The sequence below is a fragment of the Oncorhynchus mykiss genome, chromosome 8 (assembly GCF_057628025.1).
Source record: "Oncorhynchus mykiss isolate SJ-2025 chromosome 8, ASM5762802v1, whole genome shotgun sequence".
Taxonomy (NCBI): domain Eukaryota; kingdom Metazoa; phylum Chordata; class Actinopteri; order Salmoniformes; family Salmonidae; genus Oncorhynchus; species Oncorhynchus mykiss.
The window spans coordinates 43,521,589-43,539,970 of record NC_143029.1 but is presented as its reverse complement, the minus strand read 5'-3'; the positions used below and the strand labels follow the sequence as shown (position 1 = coordinate 43,539,970).

Genomic DNA, 18,382 nt, shown 5'->3' with positions numbered 1-18,382 from the left:
CTCTTTGCTTATTAGAGCTGTTCTTGCCATAATTTGGACTTGGTCTTTTACTAAGTAGGGCAATCTTCTGTATAACACCCTTACCATGTGTCAAGACAACTGATTGGCTCAAACGCATTAAGAAGGAAAGAAATTTGACAAATTAACTTTTAGGAAGGCTGATTTTGTTAATTGAAATGTATTCCAGGTGACTACCTTGGCTGGTTGCCAAGAGTGTGCAAAGCTGTCATCTGGGCAAAGGGTGGCTACTTTAAAGAATCTAAAATATATTTTAGATATTTTTGTTTACTACATGATTCCATATGTGTTATTTCATAGTGTTGATGTCTTCACTATTATTCTACAATGTAGAAAATATTTAAACATTTAGAAAAACCCTGGAATGAGTAGGCACGTCCAAACTTCTGACTGGTACTGTATATATTTGCAACTGCTGAACCCAAAAAAATCTTGGTCGACCAAAAGCCTATCGGCAAAATATTTGACCAGTCTACTAAATGGGGTCAGCCCTACATGAGGATAGTGAACTTTACTATTTCACCAAATCATGGTTTTAGCCTCCCAAAGTTTTAACTGAGGTGATCAAGTAGAATGTGCAGCCGATGCTTCCAATTAAAACTTGAACTTGCACAGCCAAGTAAAAGGGTCACAAAATTTTACTGAGTGGTCACAGTCTGGAGCCCTGGTTGGGGTTGAAAGTGCGCAGTTTAGCCACAAGGGCTACAGTTGCATTCTCTGAAAAGTTTCCACAACATTAATAGTCGCAACGTGTGGGTAACTAACTGTACCGTCAGTGTTTTCTCTGATCAAGAAAGTAACTGGTAGCACACATATTTGTGCTTTAATAATACATTGTACTATAATAATGCTTTTCTTCCACTGTGCCCAGTCGACGGTGATGGTGCTGCGGAACATGGTAGGACCAGAGGACATCGACGATGACCTGGAGGGTGAGGTGACTGAGGAGTGCGGCAAGTTTGGTGCTGTCAACCGTGTCATCATCTACCAGGAAAAGCAGGGCGAGGAGGATGATGCGGAGGTCATTGTCAAGATCTTTGTGGAGTTCTCCATGGCGGCAGAGATGAACAAGGCCATCCAGGCACTCAATAATCGCTGGTTTGGAGGTCGCAAGGTCATTGCTGAGGTGTACGACCAGGAGCGCTTTGACAACAGCGACTTATCTGCATAAGACGTTCTGACCTTTCTGAAAGATCTCTACTACGACCACAACCTCTGGTGTTTCTCTCTCCCTCACACACATACACACACACACTTACACAGACAAGGCTGCCACGCACCACTGTAGGTGATGCTGGGCTCTTTTTAACCAGTTTTTTTTTTTTTTTTATCAATGTTGATATTAATATTATTAATGCTCCTGTTTGGGGACACCGACAAAGCAAGGAGACGCTAAGGGATTTTTTAATTATTATTGTGGCCTACTGTGAAGGGCTGGATATTTGTTTCTGTATTGTTTTCAGTTTCATTTCCCTGATTTTAGTTTTATTTCGGTTACACCTTTTTTGATTAAGTCAATTCTACAAAGGTTCTCTTGTTATATAGCTCTTGGTGTTAATTGCCCAAAACAATAAATTCCTCATGAATTCATAAAGGGGTTTGATATTTTGATTATTGATATTAATCCAGAAAGAAACTACAGGGAGCAGGGATCGGTTAGTCTAGGTTTTAAATGCGAGGTCAGACATAGTGATGTCCAACTTTGTGATCAGAATTTACACCTGTTGCACCAAACAAAATAACTCGAAGCTAAGTCCGGCGTAAGCAATTCGCGTTCATGAGATTTGATGCTTTGTAATGATGGTTGCTAGGCAGCACCTGTTACTAAGCTGTTGCCATCCTTGTGGAAGTTCTAAACTTTGATGTCACTTTGCACATCTCTTCACAACACCCACCACTATGCATGCACGTTTTCTTAACAAACATTTCATGGATCCTAAAGGATTACTGTGTGAATAAATATCACTGAATGACAAATATTTCAATAATAGGCTAATGCAATTGAAGGCATGTATCAAATGGTTGCTTACTGAAACGTACAGTAAGGGGAATAGTTACAGGGGGGGGGGGTGAATGAGACAATCTGTAGGTCTTGGGTACTGTATGAAAACCTACATCTACTACCAGGGCGACCACTCTCACAGGTATGCTTTCACTTTTCAGAATTGGGTGTGGGCACAGGATGATTATTGTAAATAAAGCATTTGAAGAATAAAATATATCCACCCCATGTGGGATTAAAATCCACAGCCTTGTTACATTGGATGTAGCTACGAATATATATGTATCCTCATAGCCTACTTGCTTTTTTTTCTCTAGTCAAGAAAGCATTATGCAAAATATATTGGCACACTCCACTTACCAAGACCTTTGCCAATTAAGGCGTGCTGTCACCTGCTTTTATAATAAGCCTTGATGGTGTGTTGAATATTTTCCCAGGATTTTACCAATGTTCCATCCCAAGAATACATCTATTTTCTCCTGGGTAACCAGGTATGTCCTGCCAAAACTGGAAGTGTCATTCAAAAGCCTTTGTCTGAATTTGATTAGAGTTTTGATTGAAAATTCAACACTGATGCTACCTGAATCTGATGAGCCATACATGAACTTTTTATGAGCCAAAAAAGCCCAGAAGATTGTACCATTATCCAATAGGCTGTATTTTTCGTCGCTGTCTACATACCACCACAGACCGATGCTGGTACTAAGACCCCAATCAATGAGCTGTATACGGCCATAAGCAAACAGAAAAACGCTCATCCAGAGGCGGCGCTCCTTAATGGGGACTTTAATGCAGGGAAACTTAAATACATTTCTAGCAGCATGTTAAATGTGCAACCAGAGGTAAAAAAAAAAAAAACTCCAGTCCACCTTCACTCAACACACAGAGACGCGTACAAAGGTCTCCTTCGCCCTCCATTTGGCAAATCTGACCATAATTCTATCCTCCTGATTCCTGCTTACAAGCAAAAATTAAAGCAGGAAGCACCAGTGACTCGGTCTATAAAAAAGTGGTCAGATGAAGCAGATGCTAAACTACAGGACCGTTTTGTACGTACATAAACTCAGCAAAAAAATAAAGGTTCCTTTCTCAGGACCCTGTCTTTCAAAGATAATTCGTAAAAATACAAATAACCTCACAGATCTTCATTGTAAAGGGTTTAAACACTGTTTCCCATGCTTGTTCAATGAACCATAAACAATTAATGAACATGCACCTGTGGAACAGTCGTTAAAACACTAACCGCTTACAGATGGTAGGCAATTAAGGTCGCAGTTCTGAAAACTTAGGACACTAAAGAGGCCTTTCTACTGACTCTCCTTTCTACTGAAAAAGTACTCTTAACTGACGAGTCAGGGTTTTGTCTCACCAGGGGTGATGGTAGGATTAGCATTTATCGTCGAAGGAATGAGCATTACACCGAGGCCTCTACTCTGGAGCGGGATCGATTTGGAGGTGGATGGTCCGTCATGCTCTGGGGCGGTGTGTCACAGCATCATCAAACTGAGCTTGTTGTCATTGCAGGCAATCTCAACCCTGTGCATTACTGGGAAGACATCCTCCTCTCTCATGTGGTACCCTTCCTGCAGGCTCATCCTGACATGACCCTCCAGCAAATGCTCGTTCTGTGCTTGATTTCCTGCAAGACAGGAATGTCAGTGTTCTGCCATGGCCATTGAGCACGTCTGGGACCTGTTGGATCGGAGGGTGAGGGCTAGTGCCATTCCCCCCAGAAATGTCCAGGAACTTGCAGGTGCCTTGGTGGAAAAGGGGGGGGTAACATCTCACAGCAAGAACTGACAAATCTGGTGCAGTCCATCAGGAGGAGATGCACTGCAGTACTTAATGTGTCCACACCAGATACTGACTGTTACTTTTGATTTGGGACCCCCCTTTGTTCAGGGACACATTATTCCATTTCTGTTAGTCAAATGTCTTTGGAACTTGTTCAGTTTATGTCCCAGTTGTTGAATCTTATGTTCATATAAATATTTACACATGTTAAGTTTGCTAAAAAATAAACGCAGTTGACATTGAGAGGATGTTTCTTTCATTGCTGAGTTTATATACCCCAATCGCTTTGATGCAAGTAACATTGAAACATGCATGAGAGCATCAGCTGTTCCGGACGAATGTGTAATCACACTCTCCGCAGTCGATGTGGGTAAGACCTTTAACTCAGTAACCTGGGGCAATATGGGAAAAGTTTGTTTAATGAGTTTCTGTTTCCCAAATTAACTCAAAGAATATCAGAATATCGATTTTCTAGCAGTCACTAATTAATTAATTTCATTCTGAACGTCGCATAATTTGTAAATCTGCACAAACTCGGGTCTCACTAAATCATTCTGTACCACACCAATTGAGATTATTATTTATTAACAAGCTAAATGATAATATAAGGTACACATATACAAACAGTCTAGGTTATCGGTTAGAACTTCATACAATGGCAACAGGTCCCTAGCGGACCAACACAATATGACATATGTTATACAAAATAGAGATTTAAAGAAAGAGAGAGAAAGTGCACGAGATAAAAGCACACGTGGATACATTTGTAAACTATGCTTAGTTTAGCCCTAACACCTTGCCCCGAACTGCCGCTCCTATGGGTCAGAATTATAATTAATGTATTTACTTGTGGAAGGTCTCCGTTGGGTATCTCGTAGACCAAGTTCCACTTAGTGGGAAAGGTTTGGCTGACAAATTTTCTTTCAATGGCCGTGTCTCCTTCGTTACCGGGTGTAAGTCTCAGACTGTCCACACAATGTCCGTGTCCTTTCTCTTAGTGGTCTGTTTCCTTGCACTCGTTCTGTGAGAGTGTGCTTCTAAGGAGGCTAATCAGCTGTGTTGACGCTCCTAGCTTGGGTAGGGCTGTGTAGACAACTGATGACTGGAAGAGAATAACCGGTTGGTTCTTCTTGAATTCACCTTCTTAGATACATTAATCAACCGTAGCCTTGATTGTTTACTTCTTATGGGCAGGTGGGACGGTAGTGTCCCAGCTGGCCAACATCCGGTGAAATTGCAGAGTGCGAAATTCAAACTACAGAATTATAAATATTTAACTTTCATAAAATCACAAGTGTAACACATCAAAATAAAGCTTAATTAACTTCTTGTTAATCCAGCCGCTGTGTCAGATTTCAAAAGGGCTTTACGGCAAAAGCACACCATGCGATTATCTGAAGACAGCGCACCACATACAAAACCATGAGAAACATATTTCAACCAGGCAGGTGCGACACGAAAGTCAGAAATAGCGATATAATAAATGCCTTCTTTGATCTTCTTCTGTTGGCACTCCAAAAGGTCCCAGTTACATCACAAATGGTCCTTTTGTTCGATAATGTTCTTTATATCCATAAAAACTCAGTTTAGCTGGCGCGCTTCAGTCAATAATCCACCCAAATTCCCTCCATCAAAATGCATACAAAAGTAATCCCAAACGTTACTACTAAACTTTCCCAAACAAGTCAAACAATGTTTATAATCAAACCTTAGGTACCCTAATATGTAAATAAATTATAAAATGTAAGACGGAGAATCGTTCTGGTCTTTACCGGAGAAAAATACCAAAGAACGCGCTCTCATTCACACGCTTGGAAACATTACAGCTAAAATGGGAGCCAACTAGAAAAACTACAATTTCTGGCTCATTTTTCCAAAAACCAGCCTGAAACGCTTTCTAAAGACTGTTGACATCTAGTGGAAGCCCTAGGAACTGCAATCTGGGAGGACTTCACCTCATAATAAAAGTGACAGCCATTGAAATAGTGGTAGGCTTTTTTTTTGGGGGGGGGGGGTGGTTTTGTCCTCTGGGTTTTGCCTGCCATATCAGTTCTATTATACAGACATTATTTTAACAGTTTTAGAAACTTTAGAGTGTTTTCGATCCAAATCTACCAATTATATGCATATCATAGCTTCTGGGCCTCAGTAACAGGCAGTTTACTTTGGGCACGCTTTTGATCCGGACATGAAAATACTGCCCCCTATCCAAGAGAGGTTAAGAGGTTCCTTTGTCCTCTTCCTCATGTTGCGTTTTGTTTTAGTCGTGGACCTTGGCTGCAGCGCGTGGTCAACTTAGTTTGATATGTAAATTCTTAACTCACAAGTTTTATACCCTCGGGTCACAAAGAGGCGTTTCTGTCTTTATGACATGCTCTCTGGGTTCCCTGGGGCGTAGCTCATTACAATGCAAGGTATCAGAACTTACCAGGATTTGGTTTAGGCAACTAAATTCACAGTTCATCTTTACAAAAACATTCTCTTTGATCTGGATATTTTCTACACAACAAACAGTATGTAAACATGTTTTCCTTATAACGTCGTCATTTAACTTTTAATGACATCACAAAATCGACATTCATTTTCATATTCCATTTATAATTGTTACCACCATTTTGACTATGAAATATAATGTCCCAAAGTCCATTTATTCCATGTTACAGTTCTGAGGTAGACTCTCCACAAGTCACACAAAGACATTCCAGTCTTTCACATTAGAGACCAAAAAGGAGCTGGTCTGCTTGTGCCTTATAATTTACAATGGGCGTGGGTTCATAAATCCTCCCCCCCCCCCTCCCCATCAATCCGTCTATACCTCGCCCCCTCCGCGGAAGGGAGAGATGTCTCTGCAGAACTGTGATCCACAGTAACCTGGCCCGAACAGGCCAGTCATGACACTGGATAATGCTTGATAATGTACAGCCTACATTCGGCCATATGTTCTTTACCATTTGGCCATCAGATTTGCCACCAATGCTCCTCATAGGACATATCACTGCACTCTATACTCCTCTGTATAAACTGTTCATCTCTGTATACCCGTCGCAAGACCCACTGGTTGATGCTTATTGTAAAAACCTCTTAGGCTTCACTCCCCCCTATCTGAGATATCTACTGCAGTCCTCACCCTCCACATACAACACCCGTTCTTCCAGTCACATTCTGTGAAAGGTCACCAAAGCACACACATCCCTGGGTCGCTCATCTTTTCAGTTCGCTGCAGCTAACACTCAAACTGGACAGTTGTATCTCAATCTCTTCATTCTAAGAATCATGGATATTCTTACTGACAGTTGTGGCTGCTTTGCGTGATATATTGTTGTCTCTACCTATCTTGCCCTTTGTGCTGTTGTCTGTGCCCAATAATGTTTGTACCCTGTTTTGTGCTGCTGCCATGTTGTGTTGCTACTATTTTGTTGTCATGTTGTGTTGCTGCCATGCTATGTTGTTGTCTAGGTCTCTCTTTATGTGATGTTGTGTTGTCTCTTGTCGTGATGTAGGTTTTGTTCTATGTTTTTATTTAATTTATTTTTAATCCCAGCCCCCGTCCCCGCAGGAGGCCTTTTGCCTTTTGGTAGGCCGTCATTGTAAATAATAATTTGTTCTTAACTGACTAACTAGTTAAATAAAAATAAAATTAAACAGGGAGGTATATATTCTGGGCGATTTAAATTTTGACTGGCTTTCATCAAGCGGCCCACTCAAGAAAAAGCTTCAAACTGTAACCAGTGGCTGCAACCTGGTTCAGTTTATCAGTCAACCTACCAGGGTATTTAAAAACAGCACAGGAATTTAATCATCAACATGCATTGATCACATCTTTACTAATGCTGTAGAAATGTGCTAGAAAGCAGTATCCAAATCCATAGGATGTAGTGATCACAATATAATGGCCATATCTAGGAAAACCAAAGTTCCAAAGTCTGGGCCTAATATAGTGTATAAGAGGTCATACAATACGTTTTGTAGTGATTCACATGTTGTTGATGTAAAGCATATTTCTTGGTCCGTCATGTGTAATAAGGAGCTAACAGACACTGCACTTCACACATTTATGAAATTGCTTATTCCAGTTACTAATAAACATGCACCTATTAAGAAAATGACTGTAAAAACGATAAAATCCCCATGGATTAACAGCAACAGTTCCAACCTAGACTAGTTTTCAACACTCATTTCTACAATAAGATGTACAGTAGGCCTGATCATTTTTCATCTTCATCTGTACTGTTACTAAGGGCTGCATTAGTAGCTAGCTTGCTTTGGCTAACGTTAGCTATTAGCTGTGTACAAGACCAGGGAATTGTTTGAAAGAGAAACTCACATCTACTATTATGAGAGTTAGTTAGTACTCCCTTATTTCTGCTGATCATCACCTGTTATAAAATGACAATGCCTTGCTAGCTGACTGACTTTTCCACTGTCAAAACACTGTTTCTGGAAGCATTCTGCCCTGTTCTGAAAGAACTCCCTGGGTTAACCATCATGCTGGGGATGTTGTGGCTAGCATGAGTCCATTTGATGACAGCGTTGAGTGATGGCTGTCACGCCCTGACCATAGAGAGCTGTTTATTCTCTATGTTGTTTGGGGCGTGACATTGACTAGGGTGGTTTATCTAGGTGAATTATATATCTATGTTGGCCTGGTATGGTTTCCAATCAGAGGCAGCTGTTTATCGTTGTCTCTGATTGGGGATCATATTTAGGTAGCCATTTCCCCATTGTGCTTTGTGGGATCTTGTCTAGGTATAGTTGCCCGCGATCACTACTTTGAGCTTCACATTTCGTTTGTTCACTTTATTGTTTTTGTTCTTTTAAGTTTCTCTTCCAAATAAAAGGATGGAAACATACCACGCTGCATCTTGGTCCACTCCCTATAACGATCGTGACAATGGCGAGTGGGAATAACAAGTCAGTGGCTGACAGGGCATCATCTGCATCATATGTCGCGGAGTGATCGTCAAGAAAACTGCTGAAAAAATATCAGGTGAACCGCAAAGCACACAGGCATCTCCCACTCTCTCTCTTCACGCAGCTGCCAAACTGAGCAGAGACCGCTGCTAAGCAGAGAGCGCATTCAACATATAGAGCGCAGATTCACTTGGCCAAATCAATTCCAGTAGTTAATGAAATAAATATACATTTACTCTGACACGTCACGACCCACCATTAACAGGTCCTTTAAGAAAGGCAGTTTTGCAGGAATGTGTTTCTGAATATGAACAGAAACACCACCACAATTGGCATTTCTTTCTTTTCTGTAAATGTTATAACCTTGTATTGCTACTGTATCATCAAAGGTATTATCTAAGTTAGTTTCAGAGAACCTCGTTTCTTAAACTACATATGTTAGTAGGCTATTTTGAGCACTTTTCTTCTGGAATGCTTAACAACTCTGCGTAACAATACTAGGGATTAACTGAGCTGGGCTTGGGTCATTGATAAGCAATTGTCTCAACACAATCTTATAATGCTGTGAAAGGATCCAGGAACCCAAATGATTTGGGTGGATCCCATCCGCCTAATAAAACGTGTTTTGTTTCCAAAATGTATCAAAATTGTCAACAAAAGTTATACCCATTGAGCTGCAATAATCACAAAGCCAGTTGTGAAGAGAAATAATCCTGCTAAAGCGTTCAATGCCACGATTCAGAGAGGGCACAGGGCCAGATATGATGGGTGATTTTTGTTAGTGTCTAGCAGAGAGTCAATCAGCGCTTTAAAATCCATTTTCAACTGTTCAGGGCTGCACTTCATAATGTCATTAAAACCCACATGGACATCGATTCTATTGTAGTCTATGTTCTGACGTAGTACATTCAGGGGCAGCTTAGTAATGTCATTTACTCAAGCTCCGGGGTAGGCCATTGTTTTTGCACCAGGAACAGTCACATTTCCTCCCATGGATCTGCTCAAAATCATGGCTGGCAAAAAGGATGAGGAAATCTGCCCACTCCCACGCTTCACAGGATTCGGAGAACCCTTTATGGAAGGGTGAGAGGCAGGATTACTTGAGCCTGTTGCTACCGGCACCTGGTGCATCCGACAGATGGAGAAGCTCCGCTCGATCCCTAGCAGGGACGGAAGGTTGCAGATGTCGACATTGAAATCGTAGTAGTAGGCACTGCAGCTGCAGACACATGCATCCCCAGCGACGAAGGTGGAGGAAAATCAGACTCCAGGATGGTAAAACTATTCGTTGTTTGTATCCGCTCCGGGCCTCTCGTTGGGAGTGAAGAATGCTTTGCGGGAGGCAGCTGTCTTCGGGTTCCACGGCTCGTGTCATGTGACCATTGTTGATTGCGACCACCTTCATCTTCGCTATCAGATACGGGAGCTCGAGGCAATACTGGCCAGTCGGAAAATGACATACGGCAAGGCGGAGATGCATCCAACAAGCACGAATGGTGTCCAGCCACCGGCATAGAAAATGTAAACATTCCACTCTGCATTTTCCCCAATTTCTTACGTAGGCTGGCGACCGGTGTGATCAAGGAAGCCACCTCAAGCCTATAATCCTTGGCAAGTAAACAATTGCCACATTGGATCCTGTTCGTCTCTAAACAAAGTGTACAAGATAGATACAGCTCTTACAGCACTGGAACCATTAATTTATTTCTCCAGACAAAGAGGGCTCCATTGCAAAACACATCTGGTACCAACTTTATTAGCTTGATGGCTAGCATGAAAATAGAAGTGTCTTACATCATTTAAAAGCTTAACTTCTTGTTAATCCAATCGCATTGTCAGATTTCAAAACGGTTTTACGGCGAAAGCATACCATGCGATTATCTGAGGACAGCGCCCCACACCAAAATACTTTTTCAAACCAGCACAGGCGTCACAAAATCACAAATAGTGATAAAATAAATCACTTACCTTTGAAGATCTTCCTCTCTTTGCAATCCCAAGGGTCCCAGCTACATAACAAATGGTTGTTTTATTCGATAAAGTCCTGCTTTATATCCCAAAAATGTCAGTTTAGTTGGCGTGCTTGATTCAGTAATCCACTCGTTCAACATGCATACAAACGAATCCAAAAAGTTACCAATAAAGTTCGTCCAAACAAGTCAAACATTGTTTCTAATTAATCCTCAGGTACTCTAATATCTAAATAAACGATCAAATGTAAGACGGAGAATAGTATGTTCAATAGGGAAGATAAATAACGAAGAGCTCGCACCTCATTCACGCGAGCAACAAGACTACTTTTCTACTGAGAGACACCTTGGAAAAACTACAACTACTCGTTCGCTTTTCATAAAACAAGCCTGAAACCATTTCTAAAGACTGACATCTAGTGGAAGCCATAGGAACTGCAATCTGGGAGGAATTACTTTGAATATTCCATTGGCTTGCATTGCAATGGCCTGTGACCTAAAAATAAAAAAAAATCTGGATGGATTCTCCTCGGGTTTTCGCCTGCCATATCAGTTCTGTTATACTCACAGACAATATTCTTAAGTGTTTTCTATCCAATGCTACCAATTATATGCATCTCCTAGCTTCTAGGCCTGAGTAACAGGCAGTTTACTTTGGGAACGTCAGTCATCCGAACTTTCAAATACTGCCCCCTAGCCTTAAGAAGTTTTTAAACTCAGAAAGCTCTCTACAATCTCAACTATACTCCACCTCTCTTTTCGCTAATGTTTATGTTACCAGGTGACTTTTTATTTGACTTCTAGTCAAAACAGCCCTAATTCTACTTTTCACAGGGAAGCCACTTTAATTACTCTTATCTCTTCCTCCCTTACATCAATTCAACAAATATATTTTAGAATAAAACAAAAGACTCATGAGTTTAGCTATACTTCCTTGTGACCCTGCTCTACCACATAGTTTACATATTGTATCACCACAGAACCCACATATCTAAACCCTTTAGTGATTGTTTGAAATCGGCGAGATACAAAGTTAAACTATTTTTAAACCTCATCTATGCTCTCGCCCATATATACTGCTAATTATAATATGTTACCTAATATCCACTGTCCTTGATTCTCACAAGGCTTATTCAACCCCAAAATCCGCTAAGAAACAGGGTTGATCCATTTCCCACAAGGCAGTCAAGCACCCAAGCTAATTGGCTAAAGTTGGATAGGTAATTTAGCTAACACTATTTCCAGATATAAACAAGATAATATATCTTCACTCCATTCTACTCACCTCGTAAACCTGGTTAGGTTCTTTACTTGTTTGTTAAAAATGTTGGTGAGTAACTGTGCTGCTGGCAATAATTCAAATTACACTGCTGTTTTCAACTCTCTAGAGACAGCAGGAGCGGTAGAGATACTCTGAATGATCGGCTATGAAAAGCCAACTGACATTTACTCCTGAGGTGCTGACCTGTTGCACCCTCTACAACCACTGTGATTATTATTATTTGACTCTGTTGGTCTCCACCTGGCACAGCAAGAAGAGGACTGGCCATCCCTCATAGCCTGGTTCCTCTCTAGGTTTCTTCCTAGGTTCTGGTGTTTTTAAGGAGTTTTTCCTAGCCACCGTGCTTCTACACCTGCATTGCTTGCTGTTTGGGGTTTTAGGCTGAGTTTCTGTATAAGCACTTTGTGACATCAGCTGATGTAAGAAGGGCTTTATAAATACATTTGATTGATTAATATAACTCACAAGCATAGTGAATATTAGGTTGGAGAAAGGATTGTTTGCTGGTAAAATTGTAAAGTGTTGTCACTGGAGATTTTACATATCAGCAAAAGTTATCTCTGTGTCCCCCTACTCTACAGTCATAATACATGTTTACTGCTAATTAGAGTTTACGCAGTTCTAACATATTCCAAAGGATGGTAGCCTAAAATCCCAATCCTACTATATTGCACTACCCAGAACATTATTTCATGCAAAACATTAATTTGTGGTCTAGGCTACCATCCTTTGGATTATTTTGAAACTGCACAGTGTTCACGGCATGACAAGATCACATTAGTTAGCAGTAATGTGACGAATATCAACATAAGGCTCTTTATTGTCAATCAAATAGTGTACATGGTTTATGAAAACATTGCAACAAAATAACGATTAAAAATACTTTGCCAACAATTTAGTTAATCTAGTTAAGCATTTGCAATTTGTACTTGCTAATAGATTTGTATAAACGTTATTATAACAGCAGTTACGCAATTACCTAACACCATATTATATGGGTTTATTGACCACAATCTACTGAGTTTTTCCAGGTAGAATAGTTCTCTCTACAACCCAATCTGTATCCCATGTACAGTCTATTACAGTGTATTGCATTTGGGCTGAAAATTTGCTGGATTGAATCCCTGAGCAGACAAGGTAAAAATCTGTCGATCTGCCCTTAAGTAAGGCAGTTAACCCCCATACAATTAAGGCGGCCCCCTGCACCTCTCAGATTCAGAGGGGTTTGGATTAAATGCAGAAGACACATTGGCAGTTTTGGAATGCAGGCTTGTATTTTGAAGGTTTCCTTATTACCATACAAGTACACGTCATAATTTGCGTTGCTGGCAGAATACTAGTGGATTGGAGAATATTCCTACTACGGTGTCTCGAGTCGGTCAGTTCCCCATTGTTAGGCGTTTTCATTATTTCCCTTTGCCTCAATGACGATGGGTGATATGATATATGAAGAACTGGAGGATTTGATGCATTTTTCAGTCCACGATTTACCAGGTCGTGGATATGCTGTTATGGAGGAGATCAGAAGGCAAGGGAAACTCTGCGATGTCACCCTGAAGGTATGTGTGGAGTTAGCTTAGTAGCTAGCCAAGCTCACTACAGTAACTTACTTTGAGAAAATAGCCACCCGGCTAACTAGCTATCAATAGAAATATCGGCAAGCTAGCTAAATAACTTTAGCTAGCTAGCTGCAGAGCCTTCTATTTGTACATATAAAGCTCTAGCTTAGGTAAGTTATTGGCTAAGCAGCATAGCTAGCTACTGTAGCTACTGACTGTAAATGTATTAATGTATAAATCGCGATTATCGTGCCAAATAAGTAACGTTAGTTATCTAACACATTTAGCCCTTCCCTTTCAAATGTCATAGTAGTTTTATCCACGATTTGGCCGCCCAACTTGCTAGCAGACTCACCCTACGTCCGGAAGAACCAATAAAAGCTTTAGCCAGAGGGAGTTTAACTTCGTTAGTTATTGGGTTGTAGAGAGAACTACTCTTAGCACCTACTGAAGTCTACGTTAACGTTATTGCCTATGCTGCAAGTTAAACATTTTTTTATGTTGCTGTGATGGCGAAGCAGCACACTAATTGGGTGTACGTTTACCTAAAACGTAAAGATCATCTTCACTTGACTGTTTGTTTTGTGGGAAACTCACCCCTGGTGCCTAGCTAGCTATAGTAATGGCCTCTCAAGCAAGACTTGGCCAACTGCTTACTAACGTATACAATACACAGCCCTTGCCGAATTAGAATAATATAACGTAGCTAGTCAAGTAGGCCTTGCTTTCAGACAACTATCGACTACTGACCATTGTTATCTCAGATTGCGGTATTCTTGAATCAAATTAACATGACTAACCAGCCATTGCCCCTATCTTCACAAACCTCGAGCTGACTGTTAATTGTCCTAAAATCTGTGGCTTTAACACCTGCAGCATCACCTAAACGTTCACATTGCATGTGGTCAGTTGGACTTTTGTCAGTGAACATGGAAACAGCAGTTATATATTCGCTCTTCAGGCCCTCCCACGTGATGCACCTGCCCTATTAATAAGCACCATCATTATGATAAGCTGCAGTGTACTGTCCTGTAGCCTAGATATCTACTGGACCATATTCTGAAGCCCTTGGGAATTTCATCTTTATCTGTAACGCATCACCTCCAGCGAGCCTTCACTCTGGCTTCCATTAGTGCACTTTCTCTTTAACAAGACCTGCACTGCATGCCCTACATGAAGGGGACTTCATGCCTTGACCTTGATATTGGTTAGGCATAACAGTCAGTGCACCCACCTCATGCAAGATGTCTCTTTTGATTTGATAGTTTTTCATATAAAATAAACACACATTTCTCAAATAAGTAGCCCAATGAACAGTGGTGGGAAAAGTACTCAATTGTCATACTTGAGTAAAAGTATACAGTGCCTTGCGAAAGTATTCGGCCCCCTTGAACTTTGCGACCTTTTGCCACATTTCAGGCTTCAAGCATAAAGATATAAAACTGTATTTTATTGTGAAGAATCAACAACAAGTGGGACACAATCATGAAGTGGAACGACATTTATTGGATATTTCAAACTTTTTTAACAAATCAAAAACTGAAAAATTGGGCGTGCAAAATTATTCAGCCCCTTTACTTTCAGTGCAGCAAACTCTCTCCAGAAGTTCAGTGAGGATCTCTGAATGATCCAATGTTGACCTAAATGACTAATGATGATAAATACAATCCACCTGTGTGTAATCAAGTCTCCGTATAAATGCACCTGCACTGTGATAGTCTCAGAGGTCCGTTAAAAGCGCAGAGAGCATCATGAAGAACAAGGAACACACCAGGCAGGTCCGAGATACTGTTGTGAAGAAGTTTAAAGCCGGATTTGGATACAAAAAGATTTCCCAAGCTTTAAACATCCCAAGGAGCACTGCAAGCGATAATATTGAAATGGAAGGAGTATCAGACCACTGCAAATCTACCAAGACCTGCCCGTCCCTCTAAACTTTCAGCTCATACAAGGAGAAGACTGATCAGAGATGCAGCCAAGAGGCCCATGATCACTCTGGATGAACTGCAGAGATCTACAGCTGAGGTGGGAGACTCTGTCCATAGGACAACAATCAGTCGTATATTGCACAAATCTGGCCTTTATGGAAGAGTGGCAAGAAGAAAGCCATTTCTTAAAGATATCCATAAAAACTGTCGTTTAAAGTTTGCCACAAGCCACCTGGGAGACACACCAAACATGTGGAAGAAGGTGCTCTGGTCAGATGAAACCAAAATTGATCTTTTTGGCAACAATGCAAAACGTTATGTTTGGCGTAAAAGCAACACAGCTCTCACCCTGAACACACCATCCCCACTGTCAAACATGGTGGTGGCAGCATCATGGTTTGGGCCTGCTTTTCTTCAGCAGGGACAGGGAAGATGGTTAAAATTGATGGGAAGATGGATGGAGCAAAATACAGGACCATTCTGGAAGAACCTGATGGAGTCTGCAAAAGACCTGAGACTGGGACGGAGATTTGTCTTCCAACAAGACAATGATCCAAAACATAAAGCAAAATCTACAATGGAATGGTTCAAAAATAAACATATCCAGGTGTTAGAATGGCCAAGTCAAAGTCCAGACCTGAATCCAATTGAGAATCTGTGGAAAGAACTGAAAACTGGTCACAAATTCTCTCCATCCAACCTCACTGAGCTCGAGCTGTTTTGCAAGGAGGAATGGGAAAAAATTTCAGTCTCTCGATGTGCAAAACTGATGGAGACATACCCCAAGCGACTTACAGCTGTAATCGCAGAAAAAGGTGGCGCTACAAAGTATTAACTTAAGGGGGCTGAATAATTTTGCACTCCCAATTTTTCAGTTTTTGATTTGTTAAAAAAGTTTGAAATATCCAATAAATGTCGTTCCACTTCATGATTGTGTCCCACTTGTTGTTGATTCTTCACAAAAAAATACAGTTTTATATCTTTATGTTTGAAGCCTGAAATGTGGCAAAAGGTCGCAAAGTTCAAGGGGGCCGAATACTTTCGCAAGGCACTGTATATACACCTTAATACAAAGTTACTAAAGTAAAATTCACTCAGTAAAATACTACTTAAGTAAAAGTCTAAAAGTATTTGGTTCTAAATTTACTTAAGTATCAAAAGTAAATGTAATTGCAAACATTTCGTAAAAGTGTAAATCATTTCAAATTCCTTCTAATAACCAAAGCAGGCGGCACCATTTTCTTGTTTTTAAAATGTATGGATAGCCAGGGGCACTCTCCAACACTCAGACATAATTTACAAAAGGTGCATTTGTGTTTAGTGAGTCTGCCAGATCAGAGGCAGAAGGGATAACCATATTTTGTCTTGATAAGTGCGCGAATTGGACCATTTTCCTGTCCTACTAAGCATTCACAATGTAACGAGTACTTTTAGGTGTCACGCAAAATGTATGGAGTAAAAAGTACAATATTTCCTTAGGGATGTAGTGAAGTAAAAGTTGAAAAATATAAATAGTATAGTACAGATGCCACACAAAATTACTTAAGTAGTACTTTAAAGTATTTTTACTTAAGTACTTCACACCACTGATAATGAATACAATAGGATACAATACAAATGAATACAATAGTCTTATGTTGGTGTCGCCAAGGGGAAAGCAATGGTTAACCATTGCTTTCCCCTTGGCGACACCAACATAAGACTATTGTTCTGATTACAGTTGAAGTCGGAAGTTTACATACACCTTAGCCAAATAAATGTAAACATTTAATCCGAGTAAAAAATCCCTGTCTTAGGTCAGTTAGGGTCAACACTTTATTTTAAGAATGTGAAGTGTCAGAATAATAGTAGAGTGATTTATTTCAGCTTTTATTTCTTTCCTCATTCTCGGTGGTTCAGAAGTTTACATACACTCAATTAGTATTTGGTAGCATTGCTTTTAAATGGTTTAACTTGGGTCAAACATTTCAGGTAGCCTTCCACAAGCTTCCACAATAAGTTAGTGTAACTGAGTCTTTTTTTAGGCCTCCTTGCTCGCACACGCTGTTTCATTTCTGCTCACACATTTTCAATGGGATTGCGGTCAGGGCTTAGTGATGGCCACTCCAGTACCTTGACTTTGTTGTCCTTAAGCCAACTTGTCACAACTTTGGAAGTATGCTTGGGGTCATTGTCAATTTTGAAGACCCATTTGCGACCAAGCTTTAACTTCCTGACTGACATCTTGAGATGTTGCTTCACTATATCCACGTAATTTTCCTACCTCATGACGCCATCTATTTTGTGAAGTGCACCAGTCCCTCCTGCAGCAAAGCACCCCCACACCATGATGCTGCCACCCCAGTGCTTCACATTTGGGATGGTGTTCTTTGGCTTGCAAGCCTCCCCCTTTTTCCTCCAAACATAACGATGGTCATTATGGCCAAACAGTTCTATTTTAGTTGCATCAAACCTGAGGACATTTCTCCAAAAAGTACGATCTTTGTCCCCATGTGCAGTTGCAAACCGTAGTCTGGCTTTTTTTATGGTGGTTTTGGAGCAGTGGCTTCTTCCTTGCTGAGCGGATTTTCAGGTTATGTCGATATAGGACTCGTTTTAATCTAGATATAGATACTTTTGTACCTGTTTCCTCCAACATCTTCACGTGGTCCTTTGCTGTTGTTCTGGGATTGATTTGCACTTTTCGCACCAAGGTACGTTCATCTCTAGGAGACAGAACGCGTCTCCTTCCCTAGCGGTATGACCGCTGCGTGGTCCCATGGTGTTTATAATTGCGTACTATTGTTTGTACAGATGAACGTGGTACCTTCAGGTGTTTAGAAATTGCTCCCAAGGATGAACCAGACTTGTGGTGGTCTACAATTTTTTTTCAGAGGTCTTGGATGATTTCTTTTGATTTTCCCATGATGTCAAGCACT

At 40.7% G+C, this 18,382-nt stretch overlaps 2 protein-coding genes across 14 annotated transcripts in view; both read left to right on the top strand.

Moving 5' to 3' along the window:
• puf60a (poly-U binding splicing factor a) overlaps positions 1–1,612 on the top strand; it is a 94,860-nt gene extending 93,248 nt beyond the window's left edge. For all 8 annotated transcript variants that reach the window (XR_016497794.1, XR_016497795.1, XR_016497796.1 and 5 more), the window contains one exon: positions 890–1,612. Coding sequence is in view for 4 of the 8 variants with exons in the window: in XM_021612585.3 (XP_021468260.1) it covers positions 890–1,189 (300 nt within the window). In the remaining 4 variants the exon portion in view is untranslated. The remainder of the gene's footprint in view (positions 1–889) is intronic.
• An 11,659-nt stretch (positions 1,613–13,271) lies between these two features.
• The window catches only part of klhl18 (kelch-like family member 18), a 79,925-nt gene continuing 74,814 nt past the window's right edge, over positions 13,272–18,382 (top strand). For 5 of the 6 annotated variants that reach the window (XM_090243453.1, XM_036985479.2, XM_036985478.2 and 2 more), the window contains exon 1: positions 13,272–13,536. In XM_090243453.1, the coding sequence (XP_090099579.1) occupies positions 13,402–13,536 (135 nt within the window). In that variant the 5' untranslated portion in view covers positions 13,272–13,401. The remainder of the gene's footprint in view (positions 13,537–18,382) is intronic. The other variant, XM_090243455.1, reaches the window with a different exon arrangement.